The sequence below is a fragment of the Bos indicus genome, chromosome 15 (genome assembly GCF_029378745.1).
Source record: "Bos indicus isolate NIAB-ARS_2022 breed Sahiwal x Tharparkar chromosome 15, NIAB-ARS_B.indTharparkar_mat_pri_1.0, whole genome shotgun sequence".
Taxonomy (NCBI): Eukaryota; Metazoa; Chordata; class Mammalia; order Artiodactyla; family Bovidae; genus Bos; species Bos indicus.
The window spans coordinates 8,625,664-8,648,394 of NC_091774.1; the positions used below are offsets into that span (position 1 = coordinate 8,625,664).

A 22,731-nucleotide genomic window follows, 5' to 3' on the forward strand; every position below is an offset into this window, starting at 1 on the left:
TATGTCTGAGTCCTAAGACTCGGGAAGGCCCCAAACCTCCTCTCCCTACAGCCCTCCAACCATGACTCAGCACCCATCATTCTCCCAATGACTGGGAGATTACTCCAGATTAGCTCTTGTCCCAGCCACATATTCCTTGGTAACTATCCAGGGTGAGCTTTTCTTTCCTTTACAGGCCTGTTATTTAACTGCTTTCTTGCTTTCTTCCTCCCAAATCTGTGTCCATTGCTCCTTGTTGTCCCTGCCTTTTGTCAGTGAGTTTTCCATTAGTCTCTGAGTGCCCATGCCCTGCCTTCTAACTCACTTATTTCAGACAGAGTCTTCAGGACGGTTGCCTGTCTGGTCCAAACCTCTTACGTCAGAACTTAACTGTAACTTTTATGATTTCATTCACATTTAGAAAGGTTCTCTTCCCGTCCATTAAAAAATGCTGACGAAGGCAATCTCTGACTCAACTCTGAACTGGCCAAGACTTCCATGCTATAATTCATCACATATACTCAGTCCAGAATTAACTTCTTATAAAGGCAGCTTCAATCAGGCCTGAAGTATCTCCTGAGGACATGCAAACTAAACTTGAGACTATGTGACTAAGCCCTCTGTGATATTCTCTGGAAACCAATCCTTGTACTCTGACTAGGAAGGCACCTTTATGTCTTTTGCACCAATTGGTTCAAATCTAGAAACAGGTGAATGCTCACATGGTCATGCAAATTTTATTGATCACACAGGGAATGGAGGGTAAAATGAAGTTCATTTTATAGGCAGTTTACAGTAAAATCACGATCTTAAAATTAGGTACCTGTATATTAAAAATGCTGAAGAAAACTTTTAAGCAATCTCCTTTCTTTTTGTATCTCTACAGCACTTATTGTCAAACTTAATATATAATAAAGTTATATATTTTATCATCTAACTCCCCTAACAAACGGCAAACCCATTAGGGTGGGGGTGTTTTCTTTTTCTCTTTTGCACACTGATGTGTCTCCAGCACCCAAACAGTGTCTAACAAATCACACATGCTTTACTGAATGAATGGACAAGTAAACTCACAGTCAAAGTGCATCACCTAGGAGCCAGGCAATCAAAGTTCTAATACTTGTGTGACTTTATAAAATCATTTCGCCTAAGTCAACATGAAAAGACCCTGATGCTGGGAAAGATTGAGGGCAGGAGGAGAAGGGGACGACAGAAGATGAGAAGGTTGGATGGCATCACTGACTCAATGAACATGGGTTTGGGTGGACTCCGGGAGTTGGTGATGGACAGGGAGGCCTGGCGCGCTGCAGTTCATGGGGTTGCAAAGAGTCAGACACAACTGAGCGACTGAACTGAACTGAAATCAACATGACAGATTTAGCTCTCATATTCTCCAAGGTCTCTTTCTACTCTAAGATATTAAGCTTGGGATTCTAAGAAACCAAGCTAACATTTCTGTTAGAAGTAGTGTTTTCTGAAAATTAAAAAAAAAAAAATAGTAATAAAAATAGCTTGTGCAACTTCCCACTCTCACATGTACATAAAGAAAGTACAAGAATTATCCTAGAACTAAAGAAATGAAGCTCCAAAATAGAAAAATATATACTCCACACCAAGAAGATAACTGTGACACAATACTGTCTTCAAAAGCTGTTTTCAAAGTGGATATAGAATTTACACAGTGGATAAACTCTATTAAGCAAAGCAGAAACTGAACCAACAAAAGTGCAAACTATGCACCTACCATACACATGGGCCATGGCTTACATTTCCGATACCTGATATTTACAGACATGCAATAAAACATATTTCTGTTATTATGCAAAAAATTATGATGAAAATGTCATCAAGAGTATGCCTTCCTTCAGACTTAAAAGTATAAACTAATCATATGATTCCAAGGTCATTTTACCAAGGCCATTCTATTCATACTTAAAAGAAATATACTCCAAAAGTGGTTCTGTGGCTCAGTGCAAGTGCATTAAAACAGACCAACCAAGTATTCACATTGTTAAGCTCTAAAGCCAAGATTCCCATGCCCTATCTTTGTTATAGAGTCCAAAGTCACTCTGCTTGCTGCAAGACAGGCCAATAAACGGGAAACAAAGTAGTGGGGCAAGGGATAGTGACTTTATTTAGAAAGTCAGCAGACCGACAAGATGGTAGACTGGGATCAAAAAGTAACCATCTTATCCGGGTCTGGATGCCAGTTTCTTTTATAGAAAAGAGAGGGAAGGAGGTAAGGAAGAAAAGTAAAAAGGGTGTTAATTGTGCAAATATCTCCTGGAATATGCAGACTCGGAATAGAGATGTGTTAAGCTCTTCTTTCTCATAGCCTTTCAGCAGTGGACAGGGTCAGGCTAGTTCCCTGAACAAAGGAACTTTGGTTCACCATTCAGGCAGAGGGGCATGGTTCCCCGAGGCTGAACATTATGTATAGACACCATAACAAAAGCAATAGGAAGCAAGATGGAGTTATAGTTTCTTCTTCCCTGTAACATTTTCTCCTGCACATAAACCCAGAGAAATGGCCAAGTACAACATTGTAAGAAAGTTCATCTGGGGCAGCCTTCTTAAATGTTCCATAAGGCAGTCAGAGTAATCTTTTTAAATGCAAATATGTCATTTCTCTGATTAATGCCAAGCAATGGCCTCCTAGCTCTTGTCTACCTGTCCATAACCTTCAAAAAACATAATCTTTTTTCCCCCTTGGCTGTCTCCTTTCCTTCCCTATGCCTTCATTCATCCCTTAGCTAGATTTAAAGTGTCCGTCCTATTCCCCTTTAGCTACTTTAAGACTGATTTAAATATCACTTTTCTAGAATGGTTTTCCTTCATCTTACTACTCACTTAACCAGACTTCAGTTCAATTCAGTCGCTCAGTCGCGTCCAACTCTTCGCAACCCCATGGACTACAGCACGCCAGGCCTCTTTGTCCATCACCAACACTCAGAGCTTGCTCAAACTCAAGTCCATCAAGTCAGTGATGCCATCCAACCATCCCATCCTCTGTCGTCCCCTTCTCCACCAGCCTTCAATCTTCAGTCCTTCCAATGAATATTCAGGACAGATTTCCTTTAGGATTGATTGGTTGGATCTCCTTGCAGTCCAAGGGACTCTCAAGAGTCTTCTCCAACACCACAGTTCAAAAGCATCAATTCTTCGGTGCTCAGCTTTCTTTATAGTCCAAATCTCACATCCATACATGACTACTAGAAAAAAAATAGCTCTATCTCGACAGACCTTTGTTGGCAAAGTAATGCCTCTGCTTTTTAATATGCTGTCTCTGTGTGTCATAGCTTTTCTTCCAAGTAGCAAGCATCTTTTAATGTCATGGCTGCAGTCACCATCTGCAGTGATTTTGGAGCCCAGGAAAATAAAGTCTCTCACTGTTTTCACTGTTTCCCCATCTATTCACCATGAAGTGATGGCACCAGATGTCATGATCTTAGTTTTTGAATGTTGAGTTTCAAGGCAGCTTTTTCACTCTCGTCTTTCACTTTCAGCCCTGGTCTATCTTAAATATATTCTCTTAGCATAATGTATTTTACATTTATAGCATTTGACACAATAGCGACTGAACTGTAACTGGTATTTAATGCTGGTCACCAAGGGAAAGGATTTCCCAGATGACTCACCAAAGCACATGACTTAAAAGACATGAGTTTGATCCCTGGGTCAGGAAGATCAGATGGCGACCCACTCCAGTACTCTCACCACGAGAATCCCATGGACAGAGGAGCCTGGCAGACTACAGCACACAGGGCAGCACACAGTCAGACTCAATTTAAGCAGCTTAGCATGCACACATGCATCCAAAGAAAACAAATACAAATTACTTAAGCCATAGATGGTATCTTAGATGTGGTTAGCACTTGAATATCTAGAGAATAAATAAGTTTCATCAGTAGGAAATAGAAGCATAAACAGGTCAAAAAAAATGGAAGAAAGCTATAAAATCAAGTTTCGTACTCTAATCTCTGGTTCTTTGGCTGGTTAAAATAACCAGCTAAGGCTGAAAATGGGGTCACCTGTGCAAAAACTCCACAAAACCAAAGCAAAAACAAGCCCAGGGGTGGATGTGATTGGTGATAGAAGTAAATCTATGCTGAAAAGAACAATATTGCATAGGAACCTGGAATGTTAGGTCCATGATTCAAGGTAAATTGGAAGTGGTCAAATAGGAGATGGCAAGAGTGAACATTGACATTTTAGGAGTCAGTGAACTAAAATGGACTGGAATGGACAAATTTAATTCAGATGTATCCTTCATACCTGAAGGCAAGTATCCTTCAGAAGAAATGGAGTAGCCACCATAGTCAACAAAAGAGTCCAAAATGCAATATTCGGGTGCAATCTCAAAAACAAAGGAATGATCTCTGTTTGTTTCCAAGACAAAGCGTTCAATGGCATGGTAATCCAAGTCTACGCCCCAACCAGTAACGCTGAAGAAGCTGAAGTTGAACAGTTCTATGAAGACCTACGAGACCTTTTAGAACTAACACCCAAAAAAGATGTCCTTTTCATTATAGCGGACTGGAACGCAAAAGTAGGAAGTCAAGAGATACCTGGAGTAACAGGCAAATTTGGCCTTGGAGTACAAAAGGAAGCAGGGCAAAGGCTAACAAATTTGCCAAGAAAACACACTGGTCATAGCAAACACCCTCTTCCAACAACACAAGAGAAGACACTACACATGGACATCACCAGATGGTCAACACCGAAATCAGATTGATTATATTCTTTGCAGCCAAAGTTGAAGAAGCTCTATACAGTCAGCAACAAGACTGTGAGCTGACTGTGGCTCAGATCATGAATTCCTCATTGCCAAATTCAGACTTCAATTGAAAAAAGTAGGGAAAACCACTTTGACCTAAATCAAATCCCTTACAATTATATAGTGGAAGTGACAAATAGATTCACAGGATTAGATCTGAAAGACAGAATGCCTTAAGAACAATGGACAGAGGTTCATGACACTGTACAGGAGGCAGCAATCAAGACCATCCCGAAGGGGAAAAAAATGCAAAAGGCAAAATGGTTGTCTGAGGAGGCCTTACAAAGAGCTGAGAAAAGAAGAGAGGCAAAAGGCAAAGGAGAAAAGGAAAGAGATAACCATTTGAATGCAGAGTTCCAAAGAATAGCAAGGAGGGATAAGGAAGCCTTCCTCAGTGATGAACACAAAGAAATAGTGATCAATGCAAACAACAGAATGGGAAAGACTAGAGATCTCTTCAAGAAAATTGGAGATACCAAGGGAACATTTCATGCAAAGATCAGGATAATAAAGGACAGAAACAGTAAGGACCTAATAGAAGCAGAAGATATTAATAGGTTTCAAGAATACACAGAACAACTATACAGAAAAGGTCTTAATGACCCAGAGAACCAGGATGGTGTGATCACGCACCTAGAACCAGACATCCTGGAGTGCCAAGTCAAGTGGCCCTTAGGAAGTATCACTACGAACAAAGCCAGTGGAGGTGAAAATTCCAACTGAGCTATTTAAAAATCCTAAAAGATGATGCTGTGAAAGTGCTGTACTCAATATGCCAACAAATTTGGAAAACTCAGCAGTGGCCACAGGACTGGAAAAAGTCAGTTTTCATTCCAATCCCAAAGAAAGGCAATGCCAAAGAATGCTCAAACTACCGCACAATTTCACTCATTTCATGTGCTAGCCAAGTCATGCTGAAAATTCTCCAAGCCAGGCTTCAACAGTACATGAACCGTGAACTTCCAGATGTTCAAGCTGGATTTAGAAAAGGCAGAGGAACCAGAGATCAAATTGCCAACATCTGCTGGATCATAGAAAAACCAACAGATTTCCAACTTCTGCTTTATTGACTACGCCAAAGCCATTTACTATGTAGATGACAGCAAACTGTGAAAAATTCTTCACGAGATGGGAATACCAGTCCACCTTAACCTGCCTCCCAAGAAATCTGTATGCAGGTCAAGAAGCAACAGTTAGAACCAAACCTGGAACAACAGACTGGTCCCAAATTTGGAAAGGAGCACATGAAGGCTGTATATTGTCATCCTGCTTATTTAACTTCTATGCCAGAGTACATCAAGCAAAATGCCAGGCTGGATGAAGCACAAGCTGGAATCAAGATTGGGGAGAAATATCAATAACCCCAGATATACAGATGATACCACCCTCATGGCAGAAAGTGAAGAGGAACTAAAGAGCCTCTAGATGAAAGTGAAAGAGCAGAGAGAAAAAGTTGGTTTACAACTCAACGTTCAGAAAACTAAGATCATGGCATCCAGTCCCATTACTCTATGGTAAATAGATGGAGAAACAATGGAAACAGTGAGAGACTTTATTTTTGGGGGCTCCATAATCACTGCAGATGGTAACTACAGGCATGAAATTAAAAGACACTTGCTCCTTAGAAGAAAAACTGTCACCTAGACAGCATATTGAAAAGCACAGACATCATTTTGCCAACAAATGTCTGTCTAGTCAAAGCTATGGTTTTTCCAGTGGTCATATATGGATGTGAGAGTTGGACTATAAAGTTGAGCGCCAAAGAATTGATGCTTTTGAACTGTGCCGTTGGAAAAGACTCTTGACAGTCCCTTGGACTACAAGGAGGTCAAACGAGTCAATCCTAAAGGAAATCAGTCCTGAATATTCATTGGAAGGACTGAGGCTGAAACTGAAACTCCAATACCTTGGCCACCTGATGTGAAGAACTGACTCCTTGGAAAAGACCCTGATGCTGGGAAAGACTGAAGGCAGGAGGAGAAAGGGACGACAAAGGATGAGATGGTTGGATTGCATCACCGACTCGATGGACATGAGTTTGAGCAAGCTTCTGGAGAAGAAAATGGCAACCCACTCCAGTATTCTTGCCTGGAAAATCCCATGGACAGAAGAACTTGGTAGGCTACAGTCCACAGAGTGCAAACAGCCGGACATGACTGAGCGACTTCACTTCTCTTTCTCTCTTTCAGGAGTTGGTGATGGACAGGGAAGCCTATTGTCCTGCAGTCCATGGGGTCCCAAAGAGTTGGACATGACTGAGTGACTGAACTGTGCTAACTGTGCAAAACTCCACATCACCAAGCCAAAACTTAAGTTTCCACGCTGGCTTTCCCAAAAAAATAAGGCCTATCTCAGAGAAGGCAATGGCACTCCACTCCAGGACTCTTGCCTGGAAAATCCCATGGATGGAGGAGCTTGGTAGGCTGTAGTCCATGGGGTCATGAAGAGTCGGACACCACTGAGCGACTTCATTTTCACTTTTCACTTTCTTGCATTGGAGAAGGAAATGGCAACCCACTCCAGTGTTCTTGCCTGGAGAATCCCGGGGACGGGGGAGCCTGGTGGGCTACTGTCTATGGGGTTGCACAGAGTCAGACACAACTGAAGCAACTTAGCAGTAGCAGCAGCAGGTGAACCAATCACCCTGGCTTGCTCAGCACAAGTTACTTACCAATTTCTAAAAATTCCCTTTGTTCCATATAAGGAAGCTTGTATGTGTGCATGCTAAGTCATGTCCAGCTTTTTGCAGTCCCATGGACAGTAGCCCACCAGGCTCCTCTGTCTACGGAATTTTCCAGGTAAGAATATTGGAATGGGGTGCCACTTCCTCCTCCAGGGGATCTTCCTGAACCAGGGAAACATCTCTTGTGTCTCCTGCATTGGCAGGTGGATTCCTTACCACTGCACCACCTAGGAAGCCCTCTACATAAGGAAAGTAATCAGCAAACCTGTAATCACCCTGAAATAAGCCTTTTTTAAGTCATGTTGTCCTCTAAAGAAAAGATACTGCTCCCAGTTTATCCCTTAGTCTGTACACTCCATAAGGGCAAAGGCTCTGACTACTCTTTCACCACCAGGTCACTGGGGATGGGCACAGAGCTGCTCACCTAATAGGTAGTCAGCAAACATTGAATAAACTAAAGAATATTAAAACATTTAGCTCTGGTCCAGATATTTACAAATATTAAGATATTTGTTCCAAATCATTCTCAATTATATGCAAAAGCTGCATATATGTCTGTGCTATATTTGTGAATAAATACAGTTGACTCTCTGTATCCACAGGTTCAGTACCCTCAGTCAGATTCAACCAACTGTGAACTGAAAATATTTGAGGATAAAAAAATTCCAAAATTTTTCAATAAGCAAAACCTGAATTTGCCACTTGCTGGCAACTATCTATATAGCACTTACATCAAAATTACAACTACTTGCATAGTGTTTATATTGTGTTAGGTATTATAACTAAACTAGAGATAACAAAGTATATATACAAGAGGACTGTGTAAGGTACATGCAAACACTACACCACTTTACATAAGGGGCTTGAGCATCTAAGAATTTTGGTATCCATGAAAGCTCCTGAAACCAACCCTTTGTGAATACTGAGGGATGGCTATAATATATATTTTCCCTCTCAAAATTTAGTTTATTACCATGCTGAAAAGAATCATCTAGATATATGCAAATATGTACATATTTTATTTTTTAACATATGATCCTAAAATTTTATTTATGTACCTTAAAGTGATTTGTTTCTATAAACATTTACGAGATTTTCCAGGTGGATTTTTATGTAATAAATATTTACTAAGCTTCTGCTACAAACAAGGTGCTAAAGAATTTCGCAGGAATCTAAATGTGAGAAAACGTTCTGACCTCAAAGGGCATATAATTTGCTGGAGAAGGTAAGAGACTTGCGTTTACTATGAAAAAGCCAACCACTTTTTGTTTAGTAGAACAACTCACAAAAGACAGAAAGGGGTTCTAATGTACATCAATAAATTAAAAGACAATTATTTTTTCTTTTAGATGTGCCTTTTAACATGAAAAGTTTCTTTTTTTTTATTTCAGATTCTGGAAAAACAATCTAAGCCTTTGAATTTCAAATTAAATCAAATGAAGTTCTTTAAAATATGGAGATAATATGATGAAAACATCTCTCCCAAATGGCATGTTTTTTTAAAGACAGGAACTCCACCTGAAATGTGCAACTTTCCCAGCTGTTTCAATCCTTAATTGTGGGTGGTTTCTGTGTGGGTGCAAAAATAAGGGTGGTAAAAGAAAATGGAAAACAATAATTCAATTGTCCAACTGAGAGCCATAAAAAGTCAAATATGCTTTCTCCACAGAGTTCAAAAGAAAATGTTATTTATATAAACAATTTAGGCATTTGGAAATGTTCCACTCTAATAGAGGACTTCCTGATTTATATAACCACATTTAAGTGGGTTGTAATGACGGTCTGCAATAACTGATGGATTTTCTTTTGACTCAGCAAATGAGAAGGTAATTTGTTTCCTAGAATTTAATAAAATCGCAGGTTTTTTTTTTAAACAGTTCAGCTATGGTTGGTAATGGCATTGTCTCTAGTTTGCTAACTTTTTCCTAAGAGAGGCCCAAGGAGAGTTTCAGGCCATGCTCTACCTTATGCATCCTGCCATCATCAGATAGTAGTGATAGCTATGGATGAGGATTTGTAGCTCATAACTGAATCCTTAGGAAAGTCTTTACAGAAGCATTTTCAATTTAGTAGCTTAATAACTGAATTTTATTAGTTTAAGTTGAAGAAAATAGGTATGTTTTTTTCTTAGCTAAAACCATTTATGATTTTATTTATGTTTTATTGTTTAAGTGAATTTCCTGGGATTTATAAATATATTGATCCTTTTTAATCTGAAATATGGGCTCCTATTTCTCAAAGTGTTTCTATTCTATAAAGTAATCCTCTCAAAACACACAAAGAAAACTGTTTGCATACCTCCCACACTAGACCATATTCTTGTTTATAACTTGGAAAATTGGATCAAACACTACCTTTCCATGAGACCTAAGAGATGCATTCTCAAAGGCAATGGATGTATTTGATAAAGATTTATGCATTTGCGGGCAGCCTGCAATGCCAGAGACCTGCGTTCAATCCCTGGGTCTGGACGATCCCCCGAAGAAGGGAATGGCTACTCACTCTAGGATTCTTGCCTGAAGAATTCCATGGACAGAGGAGCCTGGCAGCCTACAATCTATGGGGTTGCAAAAAATCCGACACGACTGAGCAACTAAACACAATTCCTCTAACAAGGAAAAGGAAAATAATTTTCAAATACTCCCCTGAAAAATGTCTTCTACTTCACACCCTCTGAGAAGGCATTAATGATCAGTTTCAGGCTTCTGTTCGTATTCCTGGGCAATTTCACTTAATCACTGTGTTACACTGGTGCACACTTAGCTTCAGAAAGGTAATCTAACAACAAATATTTGCACCTGGGTAAAGCACTGTTTGCTCAGGAAGATACAATAAAGTTCCTGTGACATAAAAGGTCAGTATTTTAAATTCGTCTCCTATAATCTTACCTTTCAGTGCAGTCTCCTAAAGTCAGAAAAGAATTCAAAATATAAGGCACACTCCAGCCAATTCAGTATAGAAAACTGTCAATATGTACAGATATGATTCACATGTAGACTTTCATGTAAAAGGACTTTAAAAAAATATATTATGCTCTTCATTCTAAGAACTATTAAGCACTCACCACTATTATGATTATGTCTGCATATCTGTATTCAAAACAGAGACCTGAACACAGACAAATGAGTTATGTCAGACCTATCTGGACAATTATTATGAAATATATTTTGATCTGAATCACTTACTTGATGGCCTCATTTCTCCACTCAGAGTTAAGAGCAATAACCTTAGTTGACAAGCGGTTGGATGTTGCCTGTCTCTACCAAAGGAATTTTCTCTTTAGGTGTGTCTAAAGTAGAAAGTCCCCACCTAAAATATTTACTAGCAAACTGCCTCTCCTTCCTGGTAAATGTTTAATCTCTTGAGTGCAAAGGTCATATGGGCCAGGACTTTCCTGAGCACTGCGATAGGCCATCACAGAACATCACTAACCAAGCTGTTTATGACAAACCACAACTGGACTTTCCAATAGTTTCCAAGATTACATAGAATGAATGAGCTTTGCCTCATATTAATGACTAATATTTTTACTGGCACTGGTTCAGCATGACTAACAATATTTGATTTTGTTTTTAATCTAGACTTCTTTTAAGACTTGGTTAAAAGTGTTTTCAAACTATAGGCATGAATAGGCAGGAAAAAAAATAGTCACTTACAAGCCCCAAACTTGGTATGGACATAAATTCTGAAGTGATACACTAAGATTTACAGACCTTTATTATCCCATACTCTAAAGTGCTAAATTAACCGAGTAAAAACCACCACCTCAGATAGATTCACAGTAATATCTTTGAGCTTCTACTTGCTTGAATGAACCACTATAGAGTTTTCAAAAGACTAGTGTTTTTATGTTCTGTAGAGAGTATTTTATTAACTACTAGTAAGGTTTTAGGGATGGACACATAACATCATCAATTTCCAGGTATGTACCAGGGTTAATGCAGCAGGTATTATCTTCTGTATAATTATGGTTATGCAACAGATACATTTTGTATCTAGTCTGCCCCAATCTGCTTGCCAATGCAGGACACGCAGGTTCAAATCCTGGTCCAGGAAAATCCCCTGGGGAAGGAAATGGCAAGCTGCTCTAGTATTCTTGCCTGGGAAATCCCATGGACAGAGGAGCCTGGGGACACAAAGAGAAACTAAACAACAACTAACCATATAAATATGTTATTTGAGGAGCACTGACTCTTTCGCCAGTTTGTGATCACTCTTCTCTCCTCCATCATCAGTTTCTAAGCCCCAAGTGTCCAGCTAATCAAGTCCTTAGGTATTTCTAACTCAGCGTCTTTCCTCAGTCCAGAAAAACAAAGCAGCATAAAAAATGGACAATTAGAACAGCTGTAGGAAGTTAAGCTGGATGGCCTCCCATTGGGCCAGCACCGTGGGGGGCAGATAAAAGGAAGCAATCAAATGCTCAGGGGCAGCTCAACCATCCTCAGAGGAGGGAGGAGGACTGGCTTCTTGCTGCTCTAGGGTGAGAAGGAGGTGCTACACGTAGAGTGCAGAGTGCTGTGCTGCTTAGCACTTCAGTCTGGAAACAACTGACCTGCTCTGTGAGCCATAGGAATTCCCCACTGGGTCCCAGACGACTAATCCCATTTTGCTTCCTTCCAAGCCAGCAATGTCTCACTGGCACCAAGAAAACAAACAAACAAACCAGCAAGCACACGGCCAAAGGGTGGGAGCACACGGGGACAGCTGAAGAGTGGGTCTGATTTATGGGACAGACACAGGCCCACACATCTCACAAACTCCCGGAACAGCTTGCACAGGTTCACTTGTGACCCTGATATAGTAACAGCACTCTCTTTTCCTTACTTTGCTCAAAATCTGTTTTTCACCTTATTCTACTATAAGCACACTGAAAGCAGACATCTTACTCATCTTTCACCCACTCTCACCACCATAACTTGTACACAGAAAAGTTCACAAATGTCTTTATAAGTTATTTTGCAGAGACACCGCTTGCTTATAAAAGATGAGCTTTTTTTTGTAAGTCACTGTTTGCAGTGGTTACATCATTGTAAGTCTCAAGGCTGCTCTGGCTGAGGATATTGTGACTATTACTTAGCGCGAACCTTCACAGCTGTCCCCACTTCACACCTCTTTCATTAAGTCAGAAGAATAAAGAAGAACCTGAAACTGGGGCTTCAACAAGCTGTTTTAAAGACAGCCGAAACTTTGCATCTTCCCTTGTGGAACTGGAGCTGATGAAGGTAAAGATAGCTCTTGCACTCATCCATACCAGCCTTACCCATTATTCTCAGGGATACATTCCTAGATCACTGTCCTCGGTACAACAGCTGTGGTAGCCTCACAGTCTTTTTTTTTTTTTTATTATATCCTAGTTATTTTTAACAATTTACAGTGCATTTGGTGGTGTAGTAAAAGGATAAAAAGTGCTGAATGGTGAGGATATGGGAATATATCTATATTTTTACAATAGTTTCAGAGATAATTTTTGTTTATAAATCTGTGCTCTAAGTTAGGTTTTCCTATCAAAGCATTGGTGTTTAAATCAGATTCCCAGTAGGAGCTAAATAAGTCTCTTGATTTAAAAATAGCAAATAACTAAAAAATAATAAAAATAGTAATATAATAATTTAAAATTATTAAAAATTAAAAAATAATAATTAAAAAATATTTAATAATATCTTTCCCCTATGTAGTATTCACCTTCCACTTGCCCAGCTTGGATCTAATTCCAAAAAGCCCTGAAAGCATTGGAACTTAATATTCATTGCCTATCATAGTCTTGGCTTCCCTGGTGGTTCAGTGGTAAAGAATCCTCATGCCAATGCAGGAGATGCAAGTTTGATCCCAGGAAGATCCCCTGGAGGAGGGCATGGCAACCTACTCCAGTCTTCTCTCCTAGAGAATTCCATGGACAGAGGAGCTTGGCAGACTACAGTCAATAGGGTCACAAACAGTCAACACGACTTAGCGACTAAACAACAATCATAAGCCTTCATATCCTGATCAATTCACACCTTTCCAATCTAAACTGCAAGAGCCAAAATAATAACATCCATTCAGTCAAAGTGGAAACAGACAGCACAGTTGAGATATCAAGTTCACCACAGCCAGGGAAAACTGCCTACCGTCGACCCACCTGCACGGTTGAAGAGCGTAGTGATTAAAGTCCCCTACCTCTGCTATTACACCATATGGCTTCAAAAAAGTTTTTTAAGTAAGAAACTTAATGGAAATTATGAAGAAATGTATTTATTGTACTGTTAAAAAGTAAAAGACGAACTAGAAGCAACCTGAATGTACCAAAAAGAGTATGTCACAAATTCATGTATAAAAACCTATGTAATATTTTAAAATCATAAAACGAAAAAGTATAATACCTATAAAAAAATTCAGAAGTATTTTCTATAAATCTCTTTATAAAGAAGAAATAAATTTCATATAATATATAGCTATATGCAGTATAACTATATATAATTATATTAGAAAAAGATACACATAAATAAAAAAATAAAGTTTATAAGCGAAATTATGTCATTTATTCAACAATTTAACCAAGAGTTTACCAAGAGTCAGACCCTGGATCAGGTGCTAAAGTGAAATGACTGAAAGAAGAAAAACAAAGGAAAAGACCTCTGGCCTCTGTCTTCTTGCACTTTATAGTCTCATTCAGTTCAGTTGCTCAGTTATGTCCAACTTTTTGTGACCCCAAGGACTGCTGCACGCCAGGCCTCCCTGTCTATCACCAACTCCTGGAGCTTACTCAAACTCATGTCCATTGAGTCAGTGATGCCATCCAACCATTTCATCCTCTGTTGTCCCCTTCTCCCGCCTTCAATCTTTCCCAGCATCAGGGTCTTCAATGAGTCAGTTTTTCGCATCAGGTGGCCAGAGTATTGGAGTTTCAGCTTCAGCATCAGTCCTTCCAATGAATATTCAGGACTGATTTTCTTTAGGATGGACTGGTTGGATCTCCTTTCAGTCTAAGGGACTCTCAACAGTCTTCTCCAACACCACAGTTCAAACGCATCAATTCTTTGGTGCTCAGCTTTCTTTAGGGTCCAAACCTCACATCCATACCTGACTACTGGAAAAACCATAGCTTTGACTAGATGGACCTATGTTGGCAAAATAATGTCTCTGCTTTTTACAGTCTCATTACTAAGTGGAAATAACTGCCATTATATGAGTATGTGAGTGTTCTTTCTTTTTTCTAAATAACAATGCTACTATATTAACATTTTAGTAATAAAATCTAGGTTTTGTCTGTGAGGTGTGTGTTACAAAACCTATGTTGGGGGCTAGACACTTATGATATAGACGTCACGAAGCGACACAAGGGATGACACCATCGTTCCGGCTGCGGGTGTCATGTGACCCCTGACGCGCCATGCCCCACTCGTCCTGTAAATAGGAGGAAGTCATGTCGCCGGGGGTCCACCTGGCAGCCCTCTCCTCCTTCTGAGAGGCTCCCTACCTACACCTCCACCAAGTCAGGCTCAGCCACCCTCCTCCACAAACCTGAGGGCGGAGGGAGCCACTGGCGATCCTAACACCAGCCACCTCCACACCCGAGTACCAAGGGGCGGGCAATCATCGACTGTCTGGCAGGGGCCTCTGCAAGAGCCTGGCCTGGCCACTCAGGGTCCATACGACGTGAACCCCACAGCAGGAGCAGCGTGTCTGTGGACGGGCAGGTGACTTCTCCAGAAGGGACCTTAGTGACGGTCACAAGCTAAAGCCACCCAAGGAATCAGAAACTCTTCCAGCTTTTCTTCTTGAGAGCCCTTTCCTTCCACAGTGGGGTTTGGACTTAATACTTCAGGTTTTCAAAAACAATAAAAATATTGAGAAATACGTATATACCTGACAAAACTATAAAAGAAAAAGAAAATTCAGAAGAAGGAGAGAAATAAGATTGTGGAGAAGCATGTCAGGGATTTCAAAGTCCTGCTACTCAAAGAGAGGTCCGTGGACCAGCCTTCAAGTGTGTAAGAAATGCGGAAACCTCACTCCACCTGAGACCTTCTGAATCACAGTCGGCATTTAATGATATCGCCACGTGTATCATATACATATTACAGTTCAGGAGTCTATTGTAAATCCTTACAATATTCTATTTTTATCTGGAATGTGAGTACACTTGATATATTATTCTCTAAAATATATACACATATTTTATACAGTCTCCTGACTGCCTGGAAAATCCCATGGACAGAGGATCCTGGTGGGCTGCAGTCCATGAGGTCACAAAGAGTCCGACACGACTGAAGCCACTGGGCACAGCTGACTGCCTGACTCTAACCCAACCTACAGATTGACCCCATGTCTGCAAACTGACAAGTAGGGATTGTTAAAATGTGGGGGAAAGAATGCTACATGAACCAGACCTTCATCCAGTAAAAACTCAGCTACAGATAAAACTTGAGATCACGAAACCCAATCTTTTCACTAATGGGAAATGAAACCACCCGATTCAGGAAGGGGCATGCTTTCACCAGGGTTGGATTGCTAAATATGAGGGAAAACCAGATTAAGTCTCAAGTCTCCTGATCCCAGTAATGTTCTCTGTCCTACACTAATATTGGTTAACATATCATGACTGATACTTTTTTCTCTTACTACTGATTTCTCTTTTAACTTCAGTATTAAGAAGTTTTAACTTATAAAACTTATAAATATTGAAACTTATAAAGTTTCAATATTAAGAAATACTGAAGTTAAAAGAGAAATCAGTAGTAAGATTAAAAAAAGAGAGATAATTCTTAAACTAATACCTTGTATATTTAATAGTAGATAACCAATATGTATTTGTTTGAATGAATGATTCACTTTTGTTTTCTGTTTTGTTTTGTTTTTGCCACAACCTGCTGCTGTGGGATCTTAGTTCCTAGACCAGATATTGAACCCAGGCCCTGGGCAATGAGAATGAAGAGTCTTAACACTGGACTGCCCAGTAATTCCCTGAATGATTCACTTTTAGGCAAGAAAAAAGGATGTTATCCACATCGTCTCAAAGGGCTGAACTGAATTATACAATGATTAATTTCCTTATGGAAAAAACCACAAACCTCAATTTTAAAACAATTTATAACACTCTTCCACAGCAACCAAAAATCACCCTTACACTTTTATCAAAGTCAGAATATTTGACATACTTAGAATTTGGGTGGGGAAGGCAATGGCAACACACTCCAGTACTCCTGCCTGGAAAATCCCATGGACGGAGGAGTGTGGTAGGCTGCAGTCCATGGGGTCACGAAGAGTCGGACACTTACTGAGCGACTTCACTTTCACTTTTCACTTTCATGCACTGGAGAAGGAAGGGCTGCTGTCTATGGGGCTGCATAGAGTTGGACACAACTGAAGCAACTTAGCAGCAGCAGCATTATTTGGGTGTGTGTTATCTGTTTGATTTCAATGAAGTTATTATCTGAAGTAAGACTTTTAAAATTATTACCTAGGATATTGAAAAACAGCAGTACTTACCGATACTAATTTCATCATCTGTTTCAGCATCACCGATACATTCGAACTGGAAATCCTGCAGCGACTGGGAAAATTTCTGTACTGCCATAGACAGATCTGTAATTAAAAGTTTAAAAACTTTAGTTTTAAAAAAATCCTAAGGTGAAGATACCATGAAATACTCAAGATTTTCCACATGTATTTATATAACTTTGCTGCTAATGCTATATTAACCAGAACCTTTTTCAATACCAGCTTGACAAATTTAAACAAAATTTAAAGAGACTACAAAAGAAATGTTTTAGGGATTAGATCTCTTCTGCTTCCAAAGGAGATCTGCCCCTTTAAGAAAGTTTTGGTGCTAGTTGTGCATTTTCTGGAAGTCAATTTCCCAAAGTTTTTATCAAAAAATTACTATTCACTACAAATGCACCATTTATAGTAAAAAAAAAAAAAGAAGAAGAAGAAGAAGAAATAAAGAATTCTACTGGGGTTACTAGTGGGGATGGAGGGGGAAGCATCGAATCTTTGATTAGAAAGTATCACTGATGTTATTCTACACAGACTGTGGAGGAGACAGGGAATGTGCTTTTACCAAAAAACACATTCTCCTTAAAAGTTGAAAATACACCTGAAAAGTTGTTTATGAATAACCTTGTGATTTATAGGAGACCTCATGTTAAACAGACTCCTCAGTCCTGACTTCAGTCTGAACAAAGTCCAGAGTAACTAAATCCAGAAGAAGAATAATTCTCTATTCATGGAGAGAATAAAGAAAAGCCCAGAATAATAAGAAGTGAATCCCTGGGAGGCAAAAGCCTAGGATGCAACCTAACAGAGACTAAGAATGCAGACGCTGGAGCCAGGCAGCCTGGGTTGAAATCCAAGTCCTGCCATTTACTCATTATGTGACCTTGGGCAAAATTTTTAAACTCCTCTGGGCCTCTGTTTCCTCATCTATAAAGACTGAACGACAGTGGCATAACCACTTTACAGGGTTCTTCTGAGGATTAATTAACATAACACTTGCAAAGCGTTTACAACAGAGTCTGACAATAAGCACTATTTATGTTTGTTAACTAAAATTAAAAATCAATCTGACACTGCAGCATCAGGGCAGCTTTAAAGGTCCCTCCTTTCAGGGCTACTGTGATCATCCATGCTAATCCTTCACAGAAGTCTGTGCCAGTAGGAATACTCATTTTTCTAGAAGTCACTCTGGTGGTAGTGGTTTAGTTGCTAAGTCATGTCTGACTCTTTGTGACCCCATGGACTGTAGCCCGCCAGGCTCCTCTGTCCATGGAATTTCCCAGGCAAGAATACTGGAGTGAGTTGCCATTTCTTTCTCCAGAGAATCTTCTTGACCCAGGGGTCAAACCCACGTCTCCTGCACTGCAGGCAGATTCTTTACAGTTGAGCCACCAGGGAAGCCCACTGAGCACAGCTATTATACATCAGATGATATGAGATACAGAAAGGTGAATAGGTGGGAACACATCACATATGTGTGATTTTTGCATGTTAGAAACTTAAGAGGAACATATATCCATATTAGTCACAAAGTCAATTTTCTATTCAAAGGCATCTCATACGTGTTGAGGTCATTTGGTGAAGTTTTATTCTGATTTCAAAAGAAGACTTTACAGTGAAAAACGGCCCTCACTCTACACTTCATTTAATGTTATCTCCCAGGGATTCATATCTGCCACCTTGAATGCATAACATTGAACTCAAGCAGTCACACCTGACGAAGACCCTCTCCTTGACCAGTCTTCAATCAGGCTCCTCGGAGCCTCCTTCTTGTCCAGGCCTCTACCTGGGCTCCCTATCCTCACTGAGCCTACCAATCCTAGTTTTAGCACAAATTCTGCCAAGTCACTGCAGACAAATTCTCGACTGGATATCTGACCAAGTTCCTCACCCCACCTCTGATGCTGAAGTCCTCGACCTGCCTCCACCAAGAACACTCCAACCCTTTACGTCTTCTCAGTGATTTTCCATCCACTGATAGGGCCCACCACTCAGAGGGCTCCTTGGCTGCATAAATCCTCATTTGCTCTTGTTGCATTCAGAGTTGAACCTGAACCCTCTCCCCTACTGTAACACTCTTGATATCTATAGCAAGTCCTGAGTAAAGTCCTCCTTACCACTGTAACTAGAGTTGGAATCTTTTTTTTTTTTCTTTAAGAGAAGAACTGTGGCCTGGTGTCTAGGCCTGACACCAGGACTTAACTGTAAAAAGCCACCACTCAGAAACCTCAAGCCCACTTAACAATCACAGTAAGGACCCACAGGAGACTAGGTCTCCAAACACGAAAGTCACTTAATGCCCCATGTGAACCCAGAAATTACCAACACCCCTACCACCGACAATTCTGAAGACCATAGGCCTTGAGCCTCAGAGAGGCTTTTAACACACACACACATACACATGAGAGACAGATTTTCTTAAATCTTGTTTGAAAAAATAAATCATGCTCTGGAAAGATGGTATTACTACTCACAAACTAACACCTCTCCCCAAAAGAGGGAGAGAGGTTTGTGGCCAGCTGCACATTCTACCTAAGAAGTACTCTGAATTTAATGGAATGGAATGGTCTATCTACCAGCTCAAGAATGGTCCTGCTTTGGGTTCTCAGGAAGAAAACTGGAAAGAGCCTCCCTAGTGGATTGTTAGTCAATGAGGAAAACAAAGGCTTCATCAGACCTAGACCTCCCCCGCTGGCTGTGAGACCTTAGGCAATCACTCATCCTTCATAAGGCCTGTTTTTCTTACCTTTGCAACAAAGAAGCAATATAGATCTCAGAGGTTGTTATAAACATGAAGTGAGGTCTGTGCCTGGTACATATTAGGCAACTTGCTGCTGCTGCTAAGTCACTTCAGTCGTGTCCAACTCTGTGCAACCCTGTGGACAGGAGCCCACCAGGCTCCTCTGTCCACAGGATTCTCCAGGCAAGAATACAGGAGTGGGTTGCCATGTCCTTTTCCCAAGGCAACTTAATAAATGCTATCAATTGTTATCATTCAAGCTCAGCTCAAAAGGTGAGAGAGTCAAGTGATTTTTCGGACAGAAAGGGGCTTCCCTAGTGGCTCAGCGGTAAAGAATCCACCTTACAGTGCAGGAGAAACAGGAGACTCGGGTTCAATCCCTGGGTCAGGAAGATCCCCTGGAGAGAATATGAATGGACAGAGGAGTCCATAGGGTTGCAAAGAGTGGGACACGACTGAAGCGACTGAGCATGCACACACCAGACAGAAGGGACCCGTGTGTGCAAAGGTATGCAGTTACCGGACATTGCATAGCTCTGGCTAAGGGTAAAGAAATCATAACACCTCTAGTAAATGTTCTGAGAAGACACACACACACAACAAATCAGACTTCTAGGATAATTTTTCAGCTGAGCTGTGTGCAGGCACCCTTCCTGAGACATTGGAAAAGTGTTCCATGTAGTACGTATTTATTTTTCTACCTATGATGTATAATAGTCCTTATGCTAAACTGGACTTGAAGTCATAGATGGAATTCCTATAGCAGAGAAGGGGTAGTGGGTAATACGGATGCATCAGGAAGCTTAGGAAGCTTGGAAAAGATAGCCTTCCTTCTCTCCCCTCATCACAAGTTCCTGTGCGTCTCCCCGCAAACTCAAGGAGCCACCTGGAAGCTCTGTCCCAGGAAACTCCTGACAGAAACCCTCACAACAGAACATGTCTTCCAGGACCATTCTTTGCTTCCTGTAGCCTTGCTTCTCGACTGAGAAAGGCAAGCTGCTTCATCTTTTCACTGAGATCTCAGTGAGGACACTGTACAGATTCCCGTCCGGAAGAAGAACACAGGCGCCCACCGTCAATCCAGAGTATGGGCTCCAGTGGCAGATGATGTGGACTGGCTTCCCACCTCTACCAGGCAGTGTGGCATGGCCATGGCTGCCTTCATAGCCCCTCTGGACCTCATCTGTTAAGTGGAACAGAACCCATCTCCCAGGGTCACTGTGAGGACTAAGTGAGTTAATACAGATGAAGCACTCAGAACAGTGGCACATAGCGAAAGCATTTAAAAAGTGTTGGCTATTTCCATGCTGAGCGTCTCAAAAAAGAAAGGAAAAGTTCAATTTTCAGGAATGAAGCTGGCAGCTAGTAGGCCTCAGATAACCTTGGCAAGTGCTCAATAAAGTAGTCTGTTGACTGCAGTTTCAAATTCTCTCTTGATGTACTGCAATCAAGCCGTAACAGACTACCTGATTATTCAGTGTTTCTGCATGAGGGATGGGCATCTATTTCAATGCTGGAAAGAATCAAGAATGCGTGAATGATCCTCTTTGAAGCGTAATGAGACAGGACTGTACAGGAAAATATGGTTCTCAACTAGTTCAGATTAATTCCAAAAATACAGGGGAAGTTCAAAAAATTACTTATTTTCAAGTGCCTGGGATCCTCATTTTCCTTTTATTTGTTCTCATTTTCCAAAAACCAAAGTAACAATGAGGCAAAAATATGACAACATTATCTTATGATATTTTCTGGCAATCATATGGATCAATGTGAAAAATGAGGAATCCAGATCATACTTTTAATCTTGACTCCATCCCCCACTGAGTGTAATTCAGAACTAAAAAGAACAACACCTTTCACTGACATCACTCCATGGAACACATTCTTCCCTAATTGTCTAAAGTTTCTAAACAGCAGTCAGATGCACAAAACAGAAGTACTGGTCCTTGTAAATAAAACTGATTCACATATGATTACATGGACCTTGAATGTAAAACCTAATTCAGTTCTTAAAGTTTATTGTTAAATTTCAAAGTCTCAAATTGTGTAATGATAGGAGTTAACATTTCTCTTAAAAACAAAATGAAAGATGGAGTGTCTCAAATGTGACAAGCAGAGAATCTAGTCTAGGCAAGAGTGTCTCCTTCTCCCTATTTCTTCCCATCTATTAGAACTTGAGGACAAACAAGGGAAAAATCCCATCCTGGCTACATTCAAGGTGAAGGGGGAGGAATATCATTTACTAGGGGTCAAAGCTGTACACAGTAAAGATGCTATGACCATCACTCACACCACAGCCCTTTCTATTTACCTAACCTGCAACTTAAGCATAGGGTGTCTTCACATGTATTCACATTATAACTTTGAAGAAATTACAGTAGGCTCTAATTAGCCAGCGATGTTTTTGTATCAAGGAGTTAACCTGTAGCACCCATGATTAGATGATGCTAATGAAACATTAAAGCTTCATTTCATTAGAAATACTTCAACCTCATTAGAGAAATACAAAACACTTGGCAAATATTTAATTACATCTCCTTACACATACACTTAAGAGCTGCAGTTACTTGTTACTTTAGAAGTATCAATGGAATGACTGTCACAATGTTAGCTATATTTATCTTAGAACAAGTACAACCAGCTGGTCCACTGATCTAAGGCAGTTTTTCTTGAAATCTGGTTGCTCTGGGATTAGATTTAAGTAAGACTCACAGAAGCAGACATATGTGTTGTAGAATTATCATCTTCATACTACTGTACAGAAGGTAGACTATGAAAGGTATACAAAGGTAAAAACAAGATATGTCTTTTTCTCAAAAGGGCACAGCCCCGTAGGGACATGAGGGATGTAAATAAATCATATCAGAGGACAATGGATAAAACCTCCAACAGAGGCTAATAAAAACATCACTGCAGACAGAGCTTACTATGTGCCTGAAACTCATCCTATAACTTAATGTAAATTAAGCCATTAATCATCACAACAGCCTCTCGAAGTAGGTATCATCATTCCCATTTCACAGATGAAGGAACTGAGTGAGGTTGAGTGGCGTCCCCAAGGTTGCTCAAGCTAGT

At 40.3% G+C, this 22,731-nt stretch overlaps 1 protein-coding gene across 2 annotated transcripts in view; it reads right to left on the minus strand.

Annotated features, from left to right (window-relative positions):
• The window catches only part of ARHGAP42 (Rho GTPase activating protein 42), a 349,579-nt gene that overhangs the window by 244,360 nt on the left and 82,488 nt on the right, over positions 1–22,731 (minus strand). Inside the window, exon 2 of one of the 2 annotated variants that reach the window (XM_070803334.1) lies at positions 16,908–17,003. In XM_070803334.1, the coding sequence (XP_070659435.1) occupies positions 16,908–17,003 (96 nt within the window). Of the gene's footprint in view, positions 1–10,624; positions 16,887–16,907; positions 17,004–22,731 lie in introns of those variants that run through there. The other variant, XM_070803335.1, reaches the window with a different exon arrangement.